The sequence below is a fragment of the Prionailurus viverrinus genome, chromosome B4, assembly GCF_022837055.1.
Source record: "Prionailurus viverrinus isolate Anna chromosome B4, UM_Priviv_1.0, whole genome shotgun sequence".
Classification (NCBI taxonomy): Eukaryota; Metazoa; Chordata; class Mammalia; order Carnivora; family Felidae; genus Prionailurus; species Prionailurus viverrinus.
The window spans coordinates 21,778,021-21,797,723 of record NC_062567.1 but is presented as its reverse complement, the minus strand read 5'-3'; the positions used below and the strand labels follow the sequence as shown (position 1 = coordinate 21,797,723).

Below are 19,703 nucleotides of genomic sequence, written 5' to 3'. Positions count from 1 at the left end.
TGTTCTCTCTCCATCAAAACTTCCTATATCCAATTCTCCATTCTATTCTTGACAAGATATTGAGAGTTTAAGCATTTCTCCTCTTCTTGGTAAGCCACATATGCATATTTATATTGGCAACAATAGCTAAAATGAATACATTTCTTCTTTTTGTTTCTTTAAGTAAACTATGCCAAACATGGGGCTCCAACTCACAACCCCAAGATCAACAGCTGCATGATATACTGACTAAGCCAGCCCGGCACCCTATAAAATGAATACATTTCTAATGCAGCATTTCAGGCATTACATTTAGAGGAGTGGTCCATTCTTGTTAGTGTTCAATTCTATCTATGCACTTTTGGTCCACAGAAAATATGGTGATAAGGTCAACAGCCCACATCCCACCATACACACTATTCTCATACAACACCAAATCAGTCCCAACTTCTCCATATTCTTTCATCTATTTTTTTAAAGATTTTATTCTTAAGTAATCTTTACATCCAACGTGGGGCTAAAACTCAACCCCGAGATCAAGAGTCATGTGCTCTATTGACTGAGACAGTCAGGCGTCCCTTCTTTTATCTAATTGAATGTAAAATTATTCGTTCGTCATCCAAAGATTACCATTAGCACTCTGTTCCGCTCCTTTCACTTCTTCTTGGGCCTCTTCTTCCTCAGACTCAGCTCCACTATCACTGCTTTCGGCTTTACCATTAACAGTTTTGGCATTTGGAGTAGAAGTCAGAACGTTACCAAGATCTAAAATATGAAATGATCACTTAATCTCTAGTGCTATAACACACAATCATGCTGTAATTTACAAATAATACTGCCCTTTATAATAACTAATAAAATAATTTTGAAGTAAAAGTTAGAATTTTGACACATATCTGCAAGTATTCTTTTCCTTGATTATACATACATTACATAAAGAAACTCCTTCAGTTTACAACAAAAGTGATAAAGCTATCTTAAAACCTTCCTAAACAAGGCAGAGGGTGAGTTATTTTTAAGTTAATATCAATCAAAATAGAAAAGTTAGAGATGAAGGATCCTCTTTACATACAGTAAATAAAAAGACGGTTGCTATATCCTAGCATACTGAAAACATAAACACAACAATATCATCAATATCATCAACAGAACTACATTTAAAAATTTTTTATCCTTTTCTTACCTTTAAGGCTTTAGGTACACTATCTATATTATTATGTCTTTATATTTATTTTTATTTTAAAGCATCCATTAATGTGATCAATCATTTAAAAAGGCACATTGTCCTACTGGCCAGTCATATCTTGAGAGGAAATTCATCAGAATTTTTCAAATGTTAATATGCATAGGAATCACCTTAGATCTAGTTAAAATGCAGATTCTGAATCAGCAAGTCTGGGGTGGCCTAAGATTCTGCATTACCATAAGGCTCCCACATGATGCCAATGCCTTTGGTTACTTCATTTTGAGAGAGAGGGAATTACATTTCCATCACCCTTTAAGATAATAAAGGCCTCCTACGTGGCTACTGGTCAAAAACAGTGGTCTCTCTCCATAAATTTTTGTGCTTCATTTTCACTTACACAAATCCATTTTGTTTTGTTTTTTTAATTTTTTTTTAACGTTTTTATTTATTTTTGAGACAGGGAGAGACAGAGCATGAACCAGGGAGAGTCAGAGAGAGGGAAACACACAGAATCTGAAACAGGCTCCAGGCTCTGAGCTGTCAGCACAGAGCCCGACGGGGGGGCTTGAACCCACGGACCGCGAGATCATGACCTGAGCCAAAGCCGGATGCCTAACCGACTGAGCCACCCAGGCGCCCCCACAAATGCATTTTGAATGCTTCCCTGCATCTCAAACAACATATTAAATGTCAAAATCTCCATACATTTTAAACAGGTACAGAAGAGTAAAAACTCAACTCTATCATTGCCATTATGTTCTACTCTCTCTTAGAGAACCATGGCAGCATCACAGTTTATAAATCTTGCTCTCTCCCTGACAACCAAGAAAAAGAATAACAACAACAAAAAACAAGAAACAAAAACACCCACCACTCATGGACATCTTCAACAAAACTAAGCAACAGGAAATCTCCCAAACCCCCATTAAATGGCATTTCTGTGATGAGAGGTGTAGAAAGCACAGAGAATTACTCACTAGCCCTACTCAACATCCAAAATTCAGTTCATGACAATAGTCACACGATTATCACAATAGATGCTGACAAAGCATTTGACATGACAATAATGTTGACGAGATTAAAAATGTAAGAGAATTTCCTCAATCTGATAAAGGGCATCTACAAAAATGTACAACTAACATAACAATTAATGTTAAACGACTGAATGTTTTTTGCTCCTAAAATAAGGAACAAGAAAGAATGAAGAAAAAAATAAAAAAATAAAAAATAAAATAAGGAACAAGACAAGGGTGTCTGCTTTTGCCATCTCTGTTTAATATCGTACTAGAAGTTCTTGCCATGGCAATTAGGCAAGAAACATAAATAAAATGCATCCAGACTGAAAAGGAAGAAGTAAGCACATGACATGCTCTGTATACATGAAATCCTAAGGAATCCACCCAAAAACTATTAGAACTAACAAATGGTTTGGCGAGATTGCAGGATATAAGATCAATAAACAAAATCAAGTGAGTTTCTACAAGCTAACAATGAACAATCCAAAAATGAAATTAGAAAATAATCTATAATAGCAGCGAAAAGAATAAAATGCTTCGCAGTACACAAAAGAAAGTCAAAGAATTGTATACTGCAAATGACAAAACACTGTTGAAAGAAATTAAAGAACTAAATAAATGGATTCGAAGACAATATTGCTGAGATGACAAAACTTCTCTAAATGATCTATAATTCATTGCAATTCCTTTAAGAATCTTAGATGGTCCTTTTTGCAAAAATTAACAAGCTGATTCTAAAATTCATATGGAAATGCCAAGGATCCATAATGGTTAAAACAATCTTGAAAAAGAACAAAGTCGGACAGTTCATATTTCCTGATTTCAAAACTATGTATGTATATTATGAAAAAGCCCAAGCAAAACAGATACATCTGTTCTACTGGGCTTAAGTGGCTACTTTTAATATGATTCTTTGTTTAAAAAAATTTTTTTTTTCAAGATTGCAAACTATGAAACACCCATATACTTTGATCTCTGCAGTTAGACTTCTAATATTGTATCTGTAAGAAATAATTTCTTACAGATATACTTACACATATATTTAATGACATTTATACAGGGTTACTTTCAGCAGCATTTTTGAAGATCAGAAGAGGAAACTAATAAGTATAATGCAATAAAAATAAAAAACAACATAAAAAAAGAGGAAACTTCTAAATGTCCATTAGAATGGTACAGGTTAAATAAATTATGGTATGGGTCCACATCCCTTACAACTCTTAGGTCCAGATATGATTTAAAATCCAGTTTTCTAATTTTGCAAAGGTCATACACTGTATGTACTATATATTATGTAACACCTTCAACAGAATTTTAAGGCAGCTCCCACTAAAAAAATAATAATAAAGTTTTTACAACAAAACACATGAATAGTCACACTAAATAAAATAAAGACTTAAAACAGCCCCTTGTCATTTCAGAGGTCTGTTCCTCAATTAGTTCATGTCAGGACAGTCTTTCCTCTCAAAGGAATTACAAAAGAATGTTTGGTTTATTAAGTTTTTTGAATTTTTAAATTACAGCTTAGGGATTATGGATCTGAGCCTTTATTATCATTATTCATTCTACCTTGTCTTTATAATTAGTTGTTCAAACATTTGCCTCTAGCCTCATACTACTAAAACAGGTCCAGATTTACTCTCCTCTGAATCCTAACAACATGCTTCACACAGAGAAAATATTTAGTATTTTTTCTGCACTAAATAGTACAAATCATAAGGAAGATTATTTGTTAAAATTTGACTCCTTTAGGTAAATCAGATATAGAGGATGTGGTTATATGAGCGTTATGCTCAGCAAGCAGTCTATCAATTACAATTGCAGATACAAACTGCGGTCTTATGACAGACAGGAAGATAACTGTTCTGAAATACCTAATTTCCATCAATTAGTGAAAGGTATCTTGTAAATAGGGATGTCAGGAAAATAAAACACAGGTAATTTTCATTTGAAATAATTCTTACAGGCTCATTTCAGTCTGCTTTCTAAAAAAAAAAAAATTAAAGATCAAATGTTTATAGTTAATAACAGCAAATTTACCTATTATTCAACTCTTCTTACTATGTAAAAGATAAGCCTTTCAATTCTTTCCTGAGAACATGAAATTAGAATTCTCAAAAAAAAAAAAAAAAAAAAAAAGACCTAGATAAGTGAATTCACTGACATCTTGTGTCAGGTTGCTATACTGTAATAAACCATACTATAAACATAGCCACATTAAAATTAGCTAGAAAATAATTTCAGCCATTGTCACTGTTAATGTAACTCAAAAACCAAATCAGAAAGTATGATCTATCAAAATACAACCATGAATTCTGCTACAATTTCGTATACACTTAGTGAATCATTTGTCATATTTTAATAACTGCAGGGTTAAAACTTAAGCATTTATAATATTTTTGAACTTTATGCAATATATTTGCTTGGAACGAAAACTTGCGTGACAAGCTTGTAAGTTTTATAAATATGTGCAGAATTCTTTAGGGTGTAAATTTCAAACAAAATTTTTACGTGGATTTCATTATTCCTACCTTCTAAGTATTTAGAGATTTTCTCCAGTCGGACTGGCATGTGAAAGTAAAACAAAAATTAGACATATAAATATTAATGCATGCATAATGTGTCATCTGCTGAACTAAAAACAAGGTAAAACAGTCCAACCTGAGGTTAAGTCAGAACTTTTGCTACTCTTTTTGTCTTCTACAATTTCATAAAATGGGCCTATGACATGTAGCAACTCTTCAACTTTCTCAGTCATCGGCATAGTTTCAAGAATCTGTAATCAAAAGAAACACATGTTGTGAAATCACAATCTATTAGTCTGACCTACTACCAAATAACATAATACTTACAATTTATTTAGTGATAATTTTGTGATTCAGAGTTCATGTATAGATTCCCCAAAGTACCTGTATTAACTACATACTTAATGTGCACATTCTCCTAGAAAAGGTTCAAGAAATCAAAGAATTAAGTATCTTCATTTTTGGGAATGCAAGCTAGTGCAGCCACTCTGGAAAACAGTATGGAAGTTCCTCAAAAAACTAAAAATAGAACTACCCTACAACCAAGCAATTGCACTACTAGGCATTTATCCAAGGGATACAGGTGTGCTGTTTTGAAGGGGCACACACACCTCAACAGCAGGATCAACAATAGCCAAAGTATGGAAAGAGCCCAAATGTCCATGGAGGGATGAATGGATAAAGAAGACATGGTATATATATGCAATGGAGTATTACTCGGCAATCAAAAAGAATGAAATCTTGTCATTTGCAACTACATGGATGGAACTGGAGGGTATTATGCTAAGTGAAATTAGTCAGAGAAAGACAAAAATCATATGACTTCACTCATATGAGGACTTTAAGAGACAAAACAGATGAACATAATGGAAGGGAAACAAAAATAATATAAAAACAGGGAGGGGGACAAAACAGAAGAGAGTCATAAATATGGAGAAGAGACTGAGGGTTACAGGAGGGGTTGTGGGAGGGGGGATGGGCTAAATGGGTAAGGGGCACTAAGGAATCTACTCCTGAAATCATTGTTGCACTATATGCTAACTAATTTGGATGTAAATTTAAAAAAATAAAAAATAAAACAAGTTAAAAAAAAAGTCTCTTCATTTTGAAGACTATTTTACATAAGCTTCTTTTAAAATTTTACACAATGATCTATAAATTGTGCATTAAACTAAGGGCACTTAGAAAACTGTAGGGTTAAATTTAAATTATTGTATCTGTTCTTTAACACTAGTATTTTTTATTCTATTTTTATTAAAAAAAATTTTTTTAAGCTTATTTTTGAGATAGACAGTATGAGTGTGGGAAGGGCAGAGAGAGAGGGAGACACAAAATCCCAGGCAGGCTCTGCACCACCAGCAGAAAGCCTGATGTGGGGCTCGAACACACGAAACGGTGAGATCATGACTGGAGCCGAAACCAGGAGTCTGATGCCTAACTGACTGAGTCACCCAGGTGCCCCTCTTTTTTTTATTTTTTGAGAGAAAGAGCGTGCACCAGCCTGCACACACAAGCAGGGTAGGGGCAGGGCAAGAGTGAGAGTGAGAATCTTAAGCATGTTCCATGCTCAGCATGGAGCCCAATACGGTGCTCAAACTCCCAAGCTTAACGAACTAAGCCACCCTGGTACCCTTCACTAAGGTAGTGTCTCTGAAAGAGGAGAAATGTAGAGTAGGAACTAGTAATCACTTTGATACCTTCATACCTACAGGCCAATTTAGAATCATCAGATTTGAAGAACAAGGTAAATTAACTGAAAAGGCATTCAAGTAAATAGCCACCAACTGGTAATTGATAAAAGAAAATATTTCCATATGTGAAATATTGGCAGATACTTAAAAAGAATAAGGTTAAGCTTTGTGTGTACTGATTGGGAAAAACATCTGAATTTTTTTATAGGCCAAAAGGTAGTTGGTGAACAGTATATTTAATATGATGCCATGATTGTTTTTTTTTCTTTTTAAACAATAGGATACATATACATATAACACAGACATATCTGTATATACATATATGTGTTTTCTGAATTCTACAAAATAGAATTAAAAGTAATTACCCCTTAAAGAGTTAAAATGGAGGGAATGGGGAAGATTCACTTCATTTCATACTTCTTTGATGTTTCGATTTTTTTCATTTACACATAATACTTTGTTTTTTCTTCTATTACTTTTATTATTAAGGTTAACAAATTTATTAAGCAACCAAAATCTTGTGTCATTTTTGCATACTTTTCAGCTTATGTACAGTTTTAAAGTTGCCACTTGATCTTTGAAACTAATAACCACCTCAGACTTGTCAGTCCCTCTCCCTGCTTTATTGTTTGTTTATCGTGTATCTTTCACAACACAATGTAAGCTCAATGAAAAAGGGCCTTTATTTGTTTTTGGTCACTCCTGTATTTCCAGTGTCTAGCACAGACAAGGAATTTAATAAACAAGGTGGGGGTGTGTTGGGAGATTATACAGAATGAACTATGCTTAGTGATTATAATGTAATTTTAGCGCTCATAGTAAATTATCTAATTGCTGTTCCTTTCAATGGATAAGAGTGAAAAAACTGGCTTTAACCATAATTTTTTTTTTTTTTTTGTAAAAGGAAATGCTTGTTACTGTAAGGCTGGGGTCATTCGGGAGGGCATTTTTATAGCTTATTATAGATAAATGATCTATAATATGTATGCATTATAACAATAATCATGAGAATTAGATTCAACCCAGAAGTTGAAAGCACCAGGTAATGTTTACTTTTTTTGGTAATGTTTACTTTGACATGACCAAAGTCACAGAAAGTAAATGGTAGAGATAAAATTTTAACAGAAGTCAGTACCCTTTACACTACTCTATACTGGAACAGTGTATGTATGTAGAGTCAACAGAATCTGGTAAGCCAACCAGATACTCCATCTTGACCTCCCCCCACATAATATCTCCTCTGATATTCTTTCAAACAAGATCTTTTTTAGTTATATTCTTTCAAACAAGATCTTTTTTAGTTATCTCCTGATTTAAGATTACTTTAAAAAGTCTTTTTCTGAGGGGTCTCTGGGCGGCTCAGTTGGTTAAACTTCTGACTTGATTTCAGCTCAGGTCATGATCCCAGAGTCATGAAATTGAGCCCTGTGTCAGGCTCCGTGCTAACACACGGGAGCCTGCTTGGGATTTTCTCTCTTCCTCTCTCTCTCTGTTCCTCCCCACTTGTGCTCTCTCTCTCACAAGAAAATAAAATAAAGTTTAAAAAAAAAGTCTCTTTCTCAAATTTGTCCTTAAGTAGGGCTACTCAAATCTGTGTTTTGGTTTCTCATACTCTATAGGTAACAGAGTGAATTAAGGACTTCAAATGTCAGAACTAAATAAATGCAGAATGTGCCAGTGCTAAGCAAACATAAGCAGAGTGATTTTTCTTTCAATTAGCTAGCATTTTAGTAGTAAATACAGTTAGGACACAAGTGGCCACAGCAACATACACCCAGAATTTAAGAGGTTACTCTCTGAAGAAGAAACTTTAAAAATACAAAACTCAAGAAGAATGATCTTAGTCATCTGCAAAATTCTCTCCCTCATCCCAGTGCTGGAATTAAAGAAATGGCTCAGACATACAAATAAACGCATGAGATCCTGGCAGAGACAGAGACACAGAAAGACAAGCAGACACAGGCAAATCTCAGTCTAAGTAACTACTCCTTAACCTCAGAGAAGATTTTATTTACAGTGTAAGTGAATTAAGTTCAGTTGGATTGTAACCTATCCGAATGAAGAATATTTGGTGAGCTGGATGGACTGCAGACAAGCAGCATCCAGCTCTGAATCCTGTCACCCCCCTCTCTGCCCCTACCCCACTTACGCACACATGCACGTAGTGTGCTCTCTCTCAAATAAACATTAAAAAAAAAGAAATAAAAGCAACATCTAAATACAATAATTTTTCTAGGTTTCTCTAGCACTTTCCTTGGTAAGAAATATTATTCCTTTCTTTTGTTTTTTGAGGGGTGGGGAGGGCCAGAGAGGGGAAGAGACAGAATATCAAGCAGGCTCCATGCTGAGGCTCCAACTTGTGGCTCAAACCCACAGCCCTGGAATCATGACCTGAGCCAAAATCAAGAGTCAGACCAACTGACTGAGCCAACCAGATGCCCCAGAAACACCATTTCTATATGATGAAAATATTCTGTTAAGGTACAGATACTGTATTGTAAAGCAAAGATTAAATTCCTCAGTTTTGTTTTTTTTTTTTTTTGGTCAGATGAACATATCTTTTTTAAAGCCATCCAAATCTCAGTGTTCTACTCTCCGTTCAATAATCTTAGTAATCACTAATCCAATTTCCTAAGTGCCTCTGCAATTTTGAGGAGTGTCTTATATCTCAATCCTGAGTATGCTGAGCACTAGAAGAGTGTATCACCCATTCTAAGTAAAGAAATTAGCATCCAGAAAGAAAGAAAGAAAGAAAGAAAGAAAGAAAGAAAGAAAGAAAGAAAAGAAGAAAGAAAGAAACAGATTAGCATTCTGGAAGGAAGAAGGAAGAAAAGAAAAGAAAAGAAAAGAAAGAAAGAAAAAAATAAAGAAAAAAAATTAGCATTCTAGAAGTAAGGAAAGAAGGAAAGAAAGAGAGAAAGAAAGAAATTAGCATTCTGGAAGGAAGGAAGGAAAAGAAAGGAAAGAAAGAAAGAGAGAAAAAGAAATTAGCATTATAGAAGGAAAAAGAAAGAAAGAAAGAAAGAAAGAAAGAAAAAAAGAAAGAAAGAAAAAGAAATTAGCATTTTAGAAGGAAGGAAGGAAGAAGGAAAGAAAGAAAGAGAGAAAGAAATTAGCATTCTGGAAGGAAGAAGGAAGGAAAGAGAGAAAGAAATTAGCGTTATAGAAGGAAAGAAAGAAAGAAAGAAGAAAGAAAAAGAAAAAAAGAAAGAAATTAGCATTCTAGTTTTTCTCTAAACCTCCAAAAGATGGTTATCATCAGTCAAGCCTTGAAAAGAATAAGCCAATATTTTGGACTTATAGACCTATGGACCAGACCCTCACCATGGTAACTTTCAGGTTCCATCCTTTATGAGACTATGTTATAATAATCCTCCCTCTAGTACAGCGATTATCCCATCCTCTTAGAAATCCTGAAATAATTAGTCTGGGGTTATACTGGGGAATATATATATATATTATATATATATATATATATATATAAAATATATATATATAATATATATATACATAATAAATATATATATAATAAATATATATATATATAATATATATATATATTTTTTTTTTTAAACAAGATTCCCCAGTGACTCCAACATGCAGCCAGTGTTGAGTACACTGATCTCTCCTTAAGTCCAACAGACATAATGCATATTATTCAAGTTCTGGCTGAATTCTCCAGTAATCCTTATAAGATAGCCTGCAAAATTTGGGAGCTGCTGGCTGGCTCAGTAGGTAGAGCATGTGACTCTTGATTTGGGGGTTGTAAATTCAAGCCCTATGTTGGATGTAGAGATTACTTAAAAATATAATCTCAAAAGCAAAAACGAAAAAACAAAAAAACAAAAACAAAAAAAACAGACTGTAAAATTTGTACAGAAAACAGAATTTTATATTTCCTTTTGATTATGAATCAAAAGAACTTTCTTTAAAGAAATATGGGTTATTTCCCACAAACCACTTTAGTTATTCCTTTCTCTCAAAGCTAAAATTCTATTAAATCATTTTATTAATTAAAAAAAAAATTTTTTTTAAGAGAGAACACGAGCAAGGGGGGGGGGGGGGGGGCGGGCAGTGAGAGAGGGAAAGAGAGATTCTTAAGCAGGCTCCAGGCTCAGCACAGAGCTCAACACAGGGCTCTATCTCAAGATTCTGAGATCATGACCTGAGCCAAAATCAAGAGTAGGATGCTTAACTGACTGAATTACCCAGGGATCCCCCTGTTAAATAATTTTAGAAGAATTTTTTATTTCAGGGGCACCCCAGCTCACGCTCTCTCTCAAAAATAAACGAACATTAAAAAAAAAAAAGAAGAAAAAAGGGGCACCTGGATGGCTCAGTTGGATAAGCATCGTACTTCAGTTCAGGTTGTGATCTCACAGTTCGTGAGTTTGAGACCAAGGTCGGGCTCTGCGCTGACAGCTCAGAGCCTGGAGCCTGCTTTGGATTCTGTCTCTCTCTCTCTCTCTGCCCCTACCTTGCTCATGCTCTGTCTCTCTCTCTCTCTCTCAAAAATAAATGAACATTTACACAATTAAGAAAAAAAAGAATTTTTGATTCCAGCAACTTTTTCAATATTTCACTGGCCAGTTTATAAATTACAAAAATTTTCCATAAAATATTATCTATTATAAGATATAAATTAAATTAATGAGGTTCCTTAACATTTGAATGCAAAGGCATGGAATGAGATTTATACTAAAAGAGTAATTCTAGGGGTGCCTGTGTGGCCTGATAGGTTAAGTGTCTGACTCCTGATTTTGGCTCAGATTACGATCCCAGCGTTGTGGGATCAAGCCCCATGTCGGGCTCCACACTGAGCGTAGAGCCTGCTTAAGATTCATTCTCTCTTGGGGTGCCTGGTGGCTCAGTCGGTTGAGCGTCGGACTTTGGCTCAAGTTACGATCCCATGGTTCGCAGGTTTGAGCCCTGCCTCAGGCTCTGTGCTGACAGCTCAGCACAGGAGAATAGCTCTGAAGAGCAATAATACAGTGAACTGTATGTATAAATACAATCTAACAACTGCTTCAGTTAGAAAATTATTGCAATTAAAAAAAGTGCCAAATTCAGTAATCAAATTTTTGGGATAATGTACTATCCCACACCATTATTATATTTTAAGTCATCTCTATACCCAACATGAAGATAGAACTCACAACCTTCAGATCAAGAGTTGGATGCTCTACTGACTGCACCAGCCAGGCACCCGCCTTCCCACATCATTATTTAGAAGATGCAATTTTATCTAATGATGTCCACAAAGCAAAACTCTGGAAATACTTTAAAAAACTAATCGAATTTTCAACCAATAGGTATCCTAACATTTTCAGATTTACCTCTAAAGGTTTACTATGAACTTTATTATATTCACAGTATGAAAAATGAAATTTTAAAAGTCTGAAAGGAAATAGCTGGTATATTATTTTAATTAGAGAAGTAGTCACAGAAATCTACGGGCACAGTGGAAGTATCTTAAGACAGTTAAAAGGCAGCAGTATAGTTTAAATCCATCTCCCTCCCACTTTAAACTGTGGCTACATCATTAATTAATCAAACTGGACAGGAAAAATGGGTAAATTTTACCTAATGTGTCAATTCAACTTTACATTATAGAAGCGTGTCCTTAAAATTGTAATATTTAAAATAAAGAAAAGGAATGGTTACCAAACCAAAAAGGCTTTAGATTTTCTTTGTCTTTCTGCTTTTGAAAGGCTTCGTTGTTGTATTACTGATAAGGTTAACAGCCAAAAGGACTAAACTCTGCCTTCTGTTATAGATAAACCAAGTCCACTGAATAAAAATTATGAAAATGAAACAAAGTGCACAGCTTTGAGTAGTATGAAAGAGATTAAAACAAAATGAAACAAATGAGTCTGAATTGACCAAACAGGAACTAACACTGTTGAATCATCTGGCAAAAGAACTATTCCTTTTTAAATATTTTCTTTATGCTTAAAGACAATTTATTTAAAATTATCAAACAGGGGTGCCTGGGTGGCTCAGTCGGTTAAGCGTCTGACTTCGACTCAGGTCATGATCTCACGGTCCATGAGTTCGAGCCCCGCGTCGGGCTCTGTGCTGACAGCTCAGAGCTTGGAGCTTGTTTCGGATTCTGTGTCTCCCTCTCTGTGACCCTCCCCCGTTCATGCTCTGTCTCTCTCTGTCTCAAAAATAAATAAACGTTAAAAAAAATAAAATAAATAAAATAAAATAATAAAAAATAAAATTATCAAACAGACCTAAATCTCACAACTTCTGATCCAGTTTCAACATAAAAATGATCCTTTATAAAGACACTACGATTATCTTTAAAATCCATGATTTCCTCATAAATTTACTTCTCAAAACAATCCCTTGAAACAGACTTTAAAGTTAGCAAGGGATGCCCTCCTTACTAATTACCAGAAAAATTAAAAGCATCCTTATCTTATTCTGGTTCTGAAGGACCTCTGCATTCACAGAAAAAAATGCTTGCTACTAAGAAGTCCAGGGTTGGGAATATCTCAATTTGTGAGTCAAAACTTGATGAGAACACTGATGGGCAGGGCTGTTAACTATGTCTTCTAAATAAAAAGTTCCAAAGCAGAAATGCTTTCAAGACAGCCCAGGTACTTCCCACATTCTTAAGGAAGGGACTTCAGTATTTTAAAAGACTCCTATTTCTATACTTTCTGAAGAAGCTGACTGTGGAGAAAGGCAGGGAAGATGAAAAAAAAAAAAAATCACATCACCATGTGATCTTAAGGAAAAAACACTTACCTTAAGATGAACTTTGATGAGGGGAGCCTTGGTGGCTCAGTCAGTTAAGTGTCTGACTTCAGCCCAGATCATGATCTCACTGTCTGTAGGTTCGAGCCCCATGTTGGGCTCTGTGCTGACAGCTCAGAGCCTGGGGCCTGATTCTGTGTCTCCCTCTCTCTGCCCCTCCCCCACTTGCACTTTGTGTCTTTCTCTCTCAAAAATAAACATTAAAAAAAAAAAGATGAACTTTGATGAGACAGATAAAACCCTAATAAATTCAATAACTTAGGTTTTGTATTCTAACATATTATAATCTCCTTGTTCCTTAAAGCAGCTAATTTGCCTGATAACACAATTAAATTAGACCTGCTCTGAATATTTTCTACTGGGAATTATTTCCCCTACCTTTTTCATTTCTTCAACATACGCAATCATGGCTTCCTCTTTGGTCATATCACCCAGTGAACTCCAAGCATCCCTAGAAATGGAAATATTCAAATAACAAAAAAATACCTGTCTTCCAATTGCTCAGAATACAATTTGTAGTCAATGCTATATGGTTATTAATTTAAAACAGGCTCTCTACTTAAAGCCTACGCAAAGATAATATGTTTCCAAAGGATCTCTTTAAATGTACCACCTTAAAGAACAATATCAGAGGAAATAAACTGTCAAATTAAATAGTATTTAAAAGTAGTAATAGCCCATCTGTAGATTATAAACTATATAAACTATATTATATCACTATAGAGCAGATACTATAGACTATTGATAAATATTTGCTAAGAACTCTTCAAAAGTTTTATATTATAAACAGCAATGACAGAAAGGAACATTTTAGAAGACTATATGAAATGAACTATCACAGCCATGTTTTAAAAGAACAGGAGTTTGAGTTTAAAATTTCCATTACTTTAAATAAGAATCTAATGTATACACTCAAAAAATAGAAATGGTTTCCTACTTCTAAAAAAACAAAAATGTGAAGCACAGGCAATTTTTAAACCCACAGACAATGGGTTTAATGAGACAATGAGAATACAGTAAAACTTGGAGTGCGAGTAACTTGCTCATCCGCAAGATGAGCAAACTTTTTTTTTTTTTAATGTTTTATTTATTTTTGAGAGAGAGAGGGACAGAGCATGAGGTGGGCAGGGGCAGAAAGAGAGGGAGACAGAATCCACAAAGCACACTCCAGGCTCCGAGCTGTCAGCACAGAGTCCAACGTGGGGCTCAAACCCGTGAACTGTGAGGTCATGACCTCAGCTGAAGTCGGACACCCAACCAACTGAGTCACCCAGGTGCCCCGATGAGCAAACATTTCTAATAAATTTTAACTTGATAAACAGCCGATGTCTTGCAATATGAGTAGCACGTGATGCCGAAGTCACATGATTGCAACTAAGCCAATGGTTCTTGAAATTTGCTTTGATATACAAATGCTCTGGATTATAAGCATGTTTCTAGGACAAATCATGCTCGCAAACCATGGTTTTACTGTAGACCTTTGAAATTTTTGCCTAAAATGAAAACCTTTCTTTTTATGTATTTTTTCCAGAAGCAGTTGATATCTACCAATGGTCAATTCTGAGGAAAAATTATAAAGTAAATAAATCAATTTTCTTAAAACAGATTAAATACCATATTGCTATTACATTTAACCTATTATCTATGACCATTCTATAAAGAACTTAGAGGAAAGTATAGTGCTAACAAATCCTCAAAGGAGTTTAAGGACTTTCAATTCAGGGTAAAGAAATTCAGCCATCAAAATGTGTGGCTCTTAAGACATACTTCACCAATTAGCATACTCTGTTCATAACGTACTTTCTATGTTACAGAGGTAGCTATGGATATAACTTTTTAAAGTATATTAAAAATCAAATTTCAAAAAAAAATCAAATTTCTATTCAAGTACAGTGGGAAGGAGTGACAGCTTAGATAAAAAGTTAGCACAGTAGTACCTGAGTTATGTTCCTAGTTACTTAAGAATCATCTAAAGGTTCAGAGCAAACAGTGTCATTTGACAAGTAAAAGTCATTACTTTTCCCCGCAGGTAAAACAGGCAGGAGAGTTTATTTGTTTGTTTGCTTAACTGAGTTTGGGAGTTGCTCTTGGTATAAGAAAATGAAAAAAATTCCATAACAGGAAAGACTAACTGAAAATGATTTTTGATGCACCTACCCCTTTGGGTTTTATTGTTTTCCTCTCTTCCCTGAGACTTCTCTATTTGTATGAAACTGTGTTAAAAGCACATGGAGGATAAAAAATTGGATCCAGTATGTTAGAACACCTTATGCACAGGGTAACACATAACCACATAAATAAGTCATATGATAATTATGTCATTAAAATAAAATTTCTTTCAGAGCTCTCTATATAAAATTACCATTTATATCTTCCAATAGGATCCCAGAATCCAGGCCTCGACAGTTTACAGGGTCCTTCAGTTGCCTGCTTATAGAAGCTATAGAATTTGAGCATCATTTCATTTGTTGGCTGAAATGAACCTATTGGAGACATATTAAACATAAATCACCTGGAGAATTCAATTGATACTAAGGCTGTAAATCAGCTTAGCTATACTAATAGTGATATTTAAATATTTCATTAACAGTACAATCATTTACTTCCGTCTTACAGAAATAAATGTTATGGCTGTCCGTTGCTTTACTCCTCTGACTTAAAAAATGTACACTCTGCTTAATAAAACCTCAACATTAAGAAATTGAAGGCCTTTTGGTCAAATTTCAACTTCTCAGTGAATAGGAAGTCTGGCTAAAGTGAACCAATGTCTGCTGTGGTAGAAAAAGAATCCAAGATAAAATAGATTTCTCACTTCTTACCTCTGTAATTTTGACCACATCAATTTCTTGATAATCAAATCAGTCTTTATATATGTCTCTAGCGTATCTGTGATCTTTTTTTGTTAAAAGTTTCAAAATGTATGAATGAGAGCTCTAAGCTACAATACTTAATAATAGAGAAAAATTGGAATGCAAATGTTTTATAATAAATAATTGACTAAATTGTTATGATACATATACACAACAGGATCATTTATAACTACAGCCCTTAAAAATTATATGGTATGAAAATATAAACGACTGAGAAAAGTTTCACAATCTACTATAAAGTGAGAAAATAACAGTAGTTTAAAAATAGCATATCCAGTACAATCCATTTTTGCAAAGTAAGTATTCATACACATAAAAAGCAGAATAAAAGGAAACACATCAAAATTTTAAAGACGATATCTCTGGATAGTAAGTATACAGATCATTTTCCTTTTTTTTTATTTGTGTTTTAAAAATTTTTACATTTGGGACCTCATCAAAATAAAAAGCTTCTGCACAGCGAAGGAAACAATCAGCAAAACTAAAAGGCAACCGACAGAATGGGAGAAGATATTTGCAAACAACATACCAGATAAAGGGTTAGTATCCATAATCTATAAAGAACTTATCAAACTCAACACCCAGAAAACAAATAATCCAGTGAAGAAAAGGGCAAAAGACATGAATAGACACTTCTCCAAAGAAGACATCTATATGGCTAACAGACACATGAAGAAATGCTCAACATCACTCATCATCAGGGAAATACAAATCAAAACCACACTGAGATACCACCTCACCCCTGTCAGAATGGCTAACATTAACAACTTAGGCAACAACAGATGTTGCGAGGATGCAGAGAAAGAGGATCTCTTTTGCATTGTTGGTGGCAATGCAAGCTGGTGCAGCCACTCTGGAAAACAGTATGGAGGTTCCTCAAAAAACTAAAAATAGAACTGCCCTACGACACAGCAATTACACTACTAGGTATATATCCAAGGGATACAGGTGTGCTGTTTCGAAGGGGCACACGCACCCCTATGTTTGTAGCAGCACTATCGACAATAGCCAAAGTATGGAAAGAGCCCAAATGTCCATTGATGGATGAATGGATAAAGATGTGGTATATATATACAATGGAGTATTACTCAGTAGTCAAAAAGAATGAAATCCTGCCATTTGCAACTATGTGGATGGAACTGGAGGGTATTATGCTATGTGAAATTAGAGAAAGACAAATGTCATATGACACCACTCATATGAGGACTTTAAGAAACAAAACAGATGAACATAAGGGAAGGGAAACAAAAATAATATAAAAAACAGGGAGGGGGACAAAACAGAAGAGAGTCATAAATATGGAGAACAGACTGAGGGTTACAGGAGGGGTTGTGGGAAGGGGGGATGGGCTAAATGGGTAAGGGGCACTAAGGAATCTACTCCTGAAATCATTGTTGCACTATATGCTAACTAATTTGGATATGAATTGAAAAAAAATATATATATATAAAATTGTTTTTACATTCAATGTGTTTATATATTACATTTATATCAAAATTATAATAAAAATTAAAACTATAAAAAGATATTTTATAAACTTTCTAGATTGCATAATAAACACACAATGTGTAGCAATCAAAAATTAGTAGTTTATAAACATTGTGAAAATCACAACACGGATAAGCTGAGAGCTGGTGTTTCGGGTTTACCAGGAATGAATAATTAATTCCAAAATCACAGTAACTATTATCTACATAATATATGCTCCTTTAGGAGTACCTATTAGACATTATTTCAATAATATTGTCCTCCTTTAAATACCAGAGGTTAAAAAAATGGGAAAATTACAGTTAAAAGGGTTACATATTTTTTTAAGCTTTGAAATAGTTTTATTTGAAAAAAAATTTTTTAAACGGTTGCCTACTTAAATAACACAAATCTAAAACACCAAGAGACTCATCTCAAAATATCTTCAGTAAGTCACAATAAGATTAAAAATTTGTTTTTAACATTTATTTATTTATTTGGAGAGAGAGAGAGAGAGAGAGAGAGAGAGAGAGAACCCAAAGCAGGCTCCAGTACTGTTAGTGCAAAGCCTGACACACAGCTCAATCCCACGAACTGTGAGATCATCACATGAGCCGAAATTAAGAGTTGGCCGCCCAACCAACTGAGCCACCCAGGCGCCCCAAGTCAAAATAAGATTTAAAAGTTTATTTGTTGGGGTGTCTGGGTGGCTCAGTTGGTTGAGCATCTGCCTCTTGATTTTGTTCAGGTCATTATCCAAGGGTCCTGGGATTGAGCCCCGAGTCAGGCTCCGTGCTGAGTGTGGAGCCTGATTAATACTTTCCTTAAGATTCTCACTCTCACTCTCCCTCTGGCCCTCTCCCCCACTTACACACTCTCTCCCTAAAAAAAATAAAATAAAAATCTTTAAAAAGTAAAAAAAAGTCTATTTGTTAAGGTGAGTGAAATATACATTAGAATAGATTACAGCAAAAACTGTTAACGTATTGAATATACTCTGTAAGACACTAGATAAAGTATAATCTGTCCTCAAGGTGCTTGCTCACGCATAACATATTTGACATGTGTATTTAAAATGTTATCTAAGAATTTAAATTTGTAAAGGTCAAGGGCAAACCAAACATAGATGCTATAGGATTCATTATAACCTCAGACCTTAAATAAAGATTAAGCAACAAGGAACAAAAAAACAGATCTCACCCTTTGCAAAATAGTCCAGGGCAGACTATACCAATTAAAGAGTACAATTATTAAAAGATTTAATAATTCATTATAATAAGACTTCCAGCTTCAATTAATATCAATTTAATTTCAGGGGATAACAGTACACTGAATATCATCCAACACAGGCCATTTGCCAGGGTACCTTAACCTTGTGATAGTTTCTTAAATGTTATGTGAATAGTTTATATTTACATGGGTTTAATACAAAATATATATCAACAAAGATAGTAGACAAGAGACATCAAGTTCTACCTTTAACAATTCTAAAAAAATTATAAACATGTGTGGTTTAGAAAAAGGATAAAGATACAACTTATGTAAAACTCTTACAGTGATGCCTTTCTATAAACTCTCTTAATCAGGCAGTTAGAAAATCAACAGCTAAATAAGTTCCTATATTATTTTTTTAGATGTTGTTCATTCACTCTTATCTTTCAACCCCCTCCTATGAACTCCAATTCGATGTCTGAGATTACAGAAGGAATACTATTTTCTGTCTATTTGCTTTCAAAACCCTTTAAATCTGCACTTTATGAATTTTTATTAAGTGGTGTTGAATATTCATTTCGAAGCCAACAGATGATTAATTAAAATCAATTAAGTAGAATATATTAAATACTATAATAATATATCAATGAAGTATTCAGTGAATTTTACATTCTGGCACAGTAACAGCGCTTAAATGCAACATTAAAAAAATACAAGTTTATTGTGAAAAATAATTCATATAATGCAGAAGGACATGAAGTAAAAGATAAAAGTCCCCCTCCCCAAACTTCTGCACAGAAAAAAATACTTGAATAACGGCTTTAAACTTCCTAATATTGGTCCAAACCCATAGAATTACAAATTCAAAAAGCTCTGTAAATTCTAAACACGGTGTATTTGAAGAAAACCACACTTGGCCACATCACAGTCAAACTGCTGAAAACCAAGGATAAAGAGAAAAATCTTGAAAACAGCCTGAGAAATGGCAC

The 19,703-nt window shown here is 34.4% G+C and overlaps 1 protein-coding gene across 5 annotated transcripts in view; it reads right to left on the bottom strand.

The window, feature by feature from the left end:
• Positions 1-19,703, bottom strand: part of ACBD5 (acyl-CoA binding domain containing 5) — a 47,712-nt gene that overhangs the window by 25,888 nt on the left and 2,121 nt on the right. For 4 of the 5 annotated variants that reach the window (XM_047867673.1, XM_047867671.1, XM_047867670.1 and 1 more), the window contains exons 3-7: positions 15,528-15,648; positions 13,544-13,616; positions 4,843-4,957; positions 4,713-4,745; positions 610-744 (exon numbers count right to left, since the gene is read on the bottom strand). In XM_047867673.1, coding sequence (XP_047723629.1) covers positions 610-744; positions 4,713-4,745; positions 4,843-4,957; positions 13,544-13,616; positions 15,528-15,648 — 477 coding nt within the window. The remainder of the gene's footprint in view (positions 1-609; positions 745-4,712; positions 4,746-4,842; positions 4,958-13,543; positions 13,617-15,527; positions 15,649-19,703) is intronic. The other variant, XM_047867672.1, reaches the window with a different exon arrangement.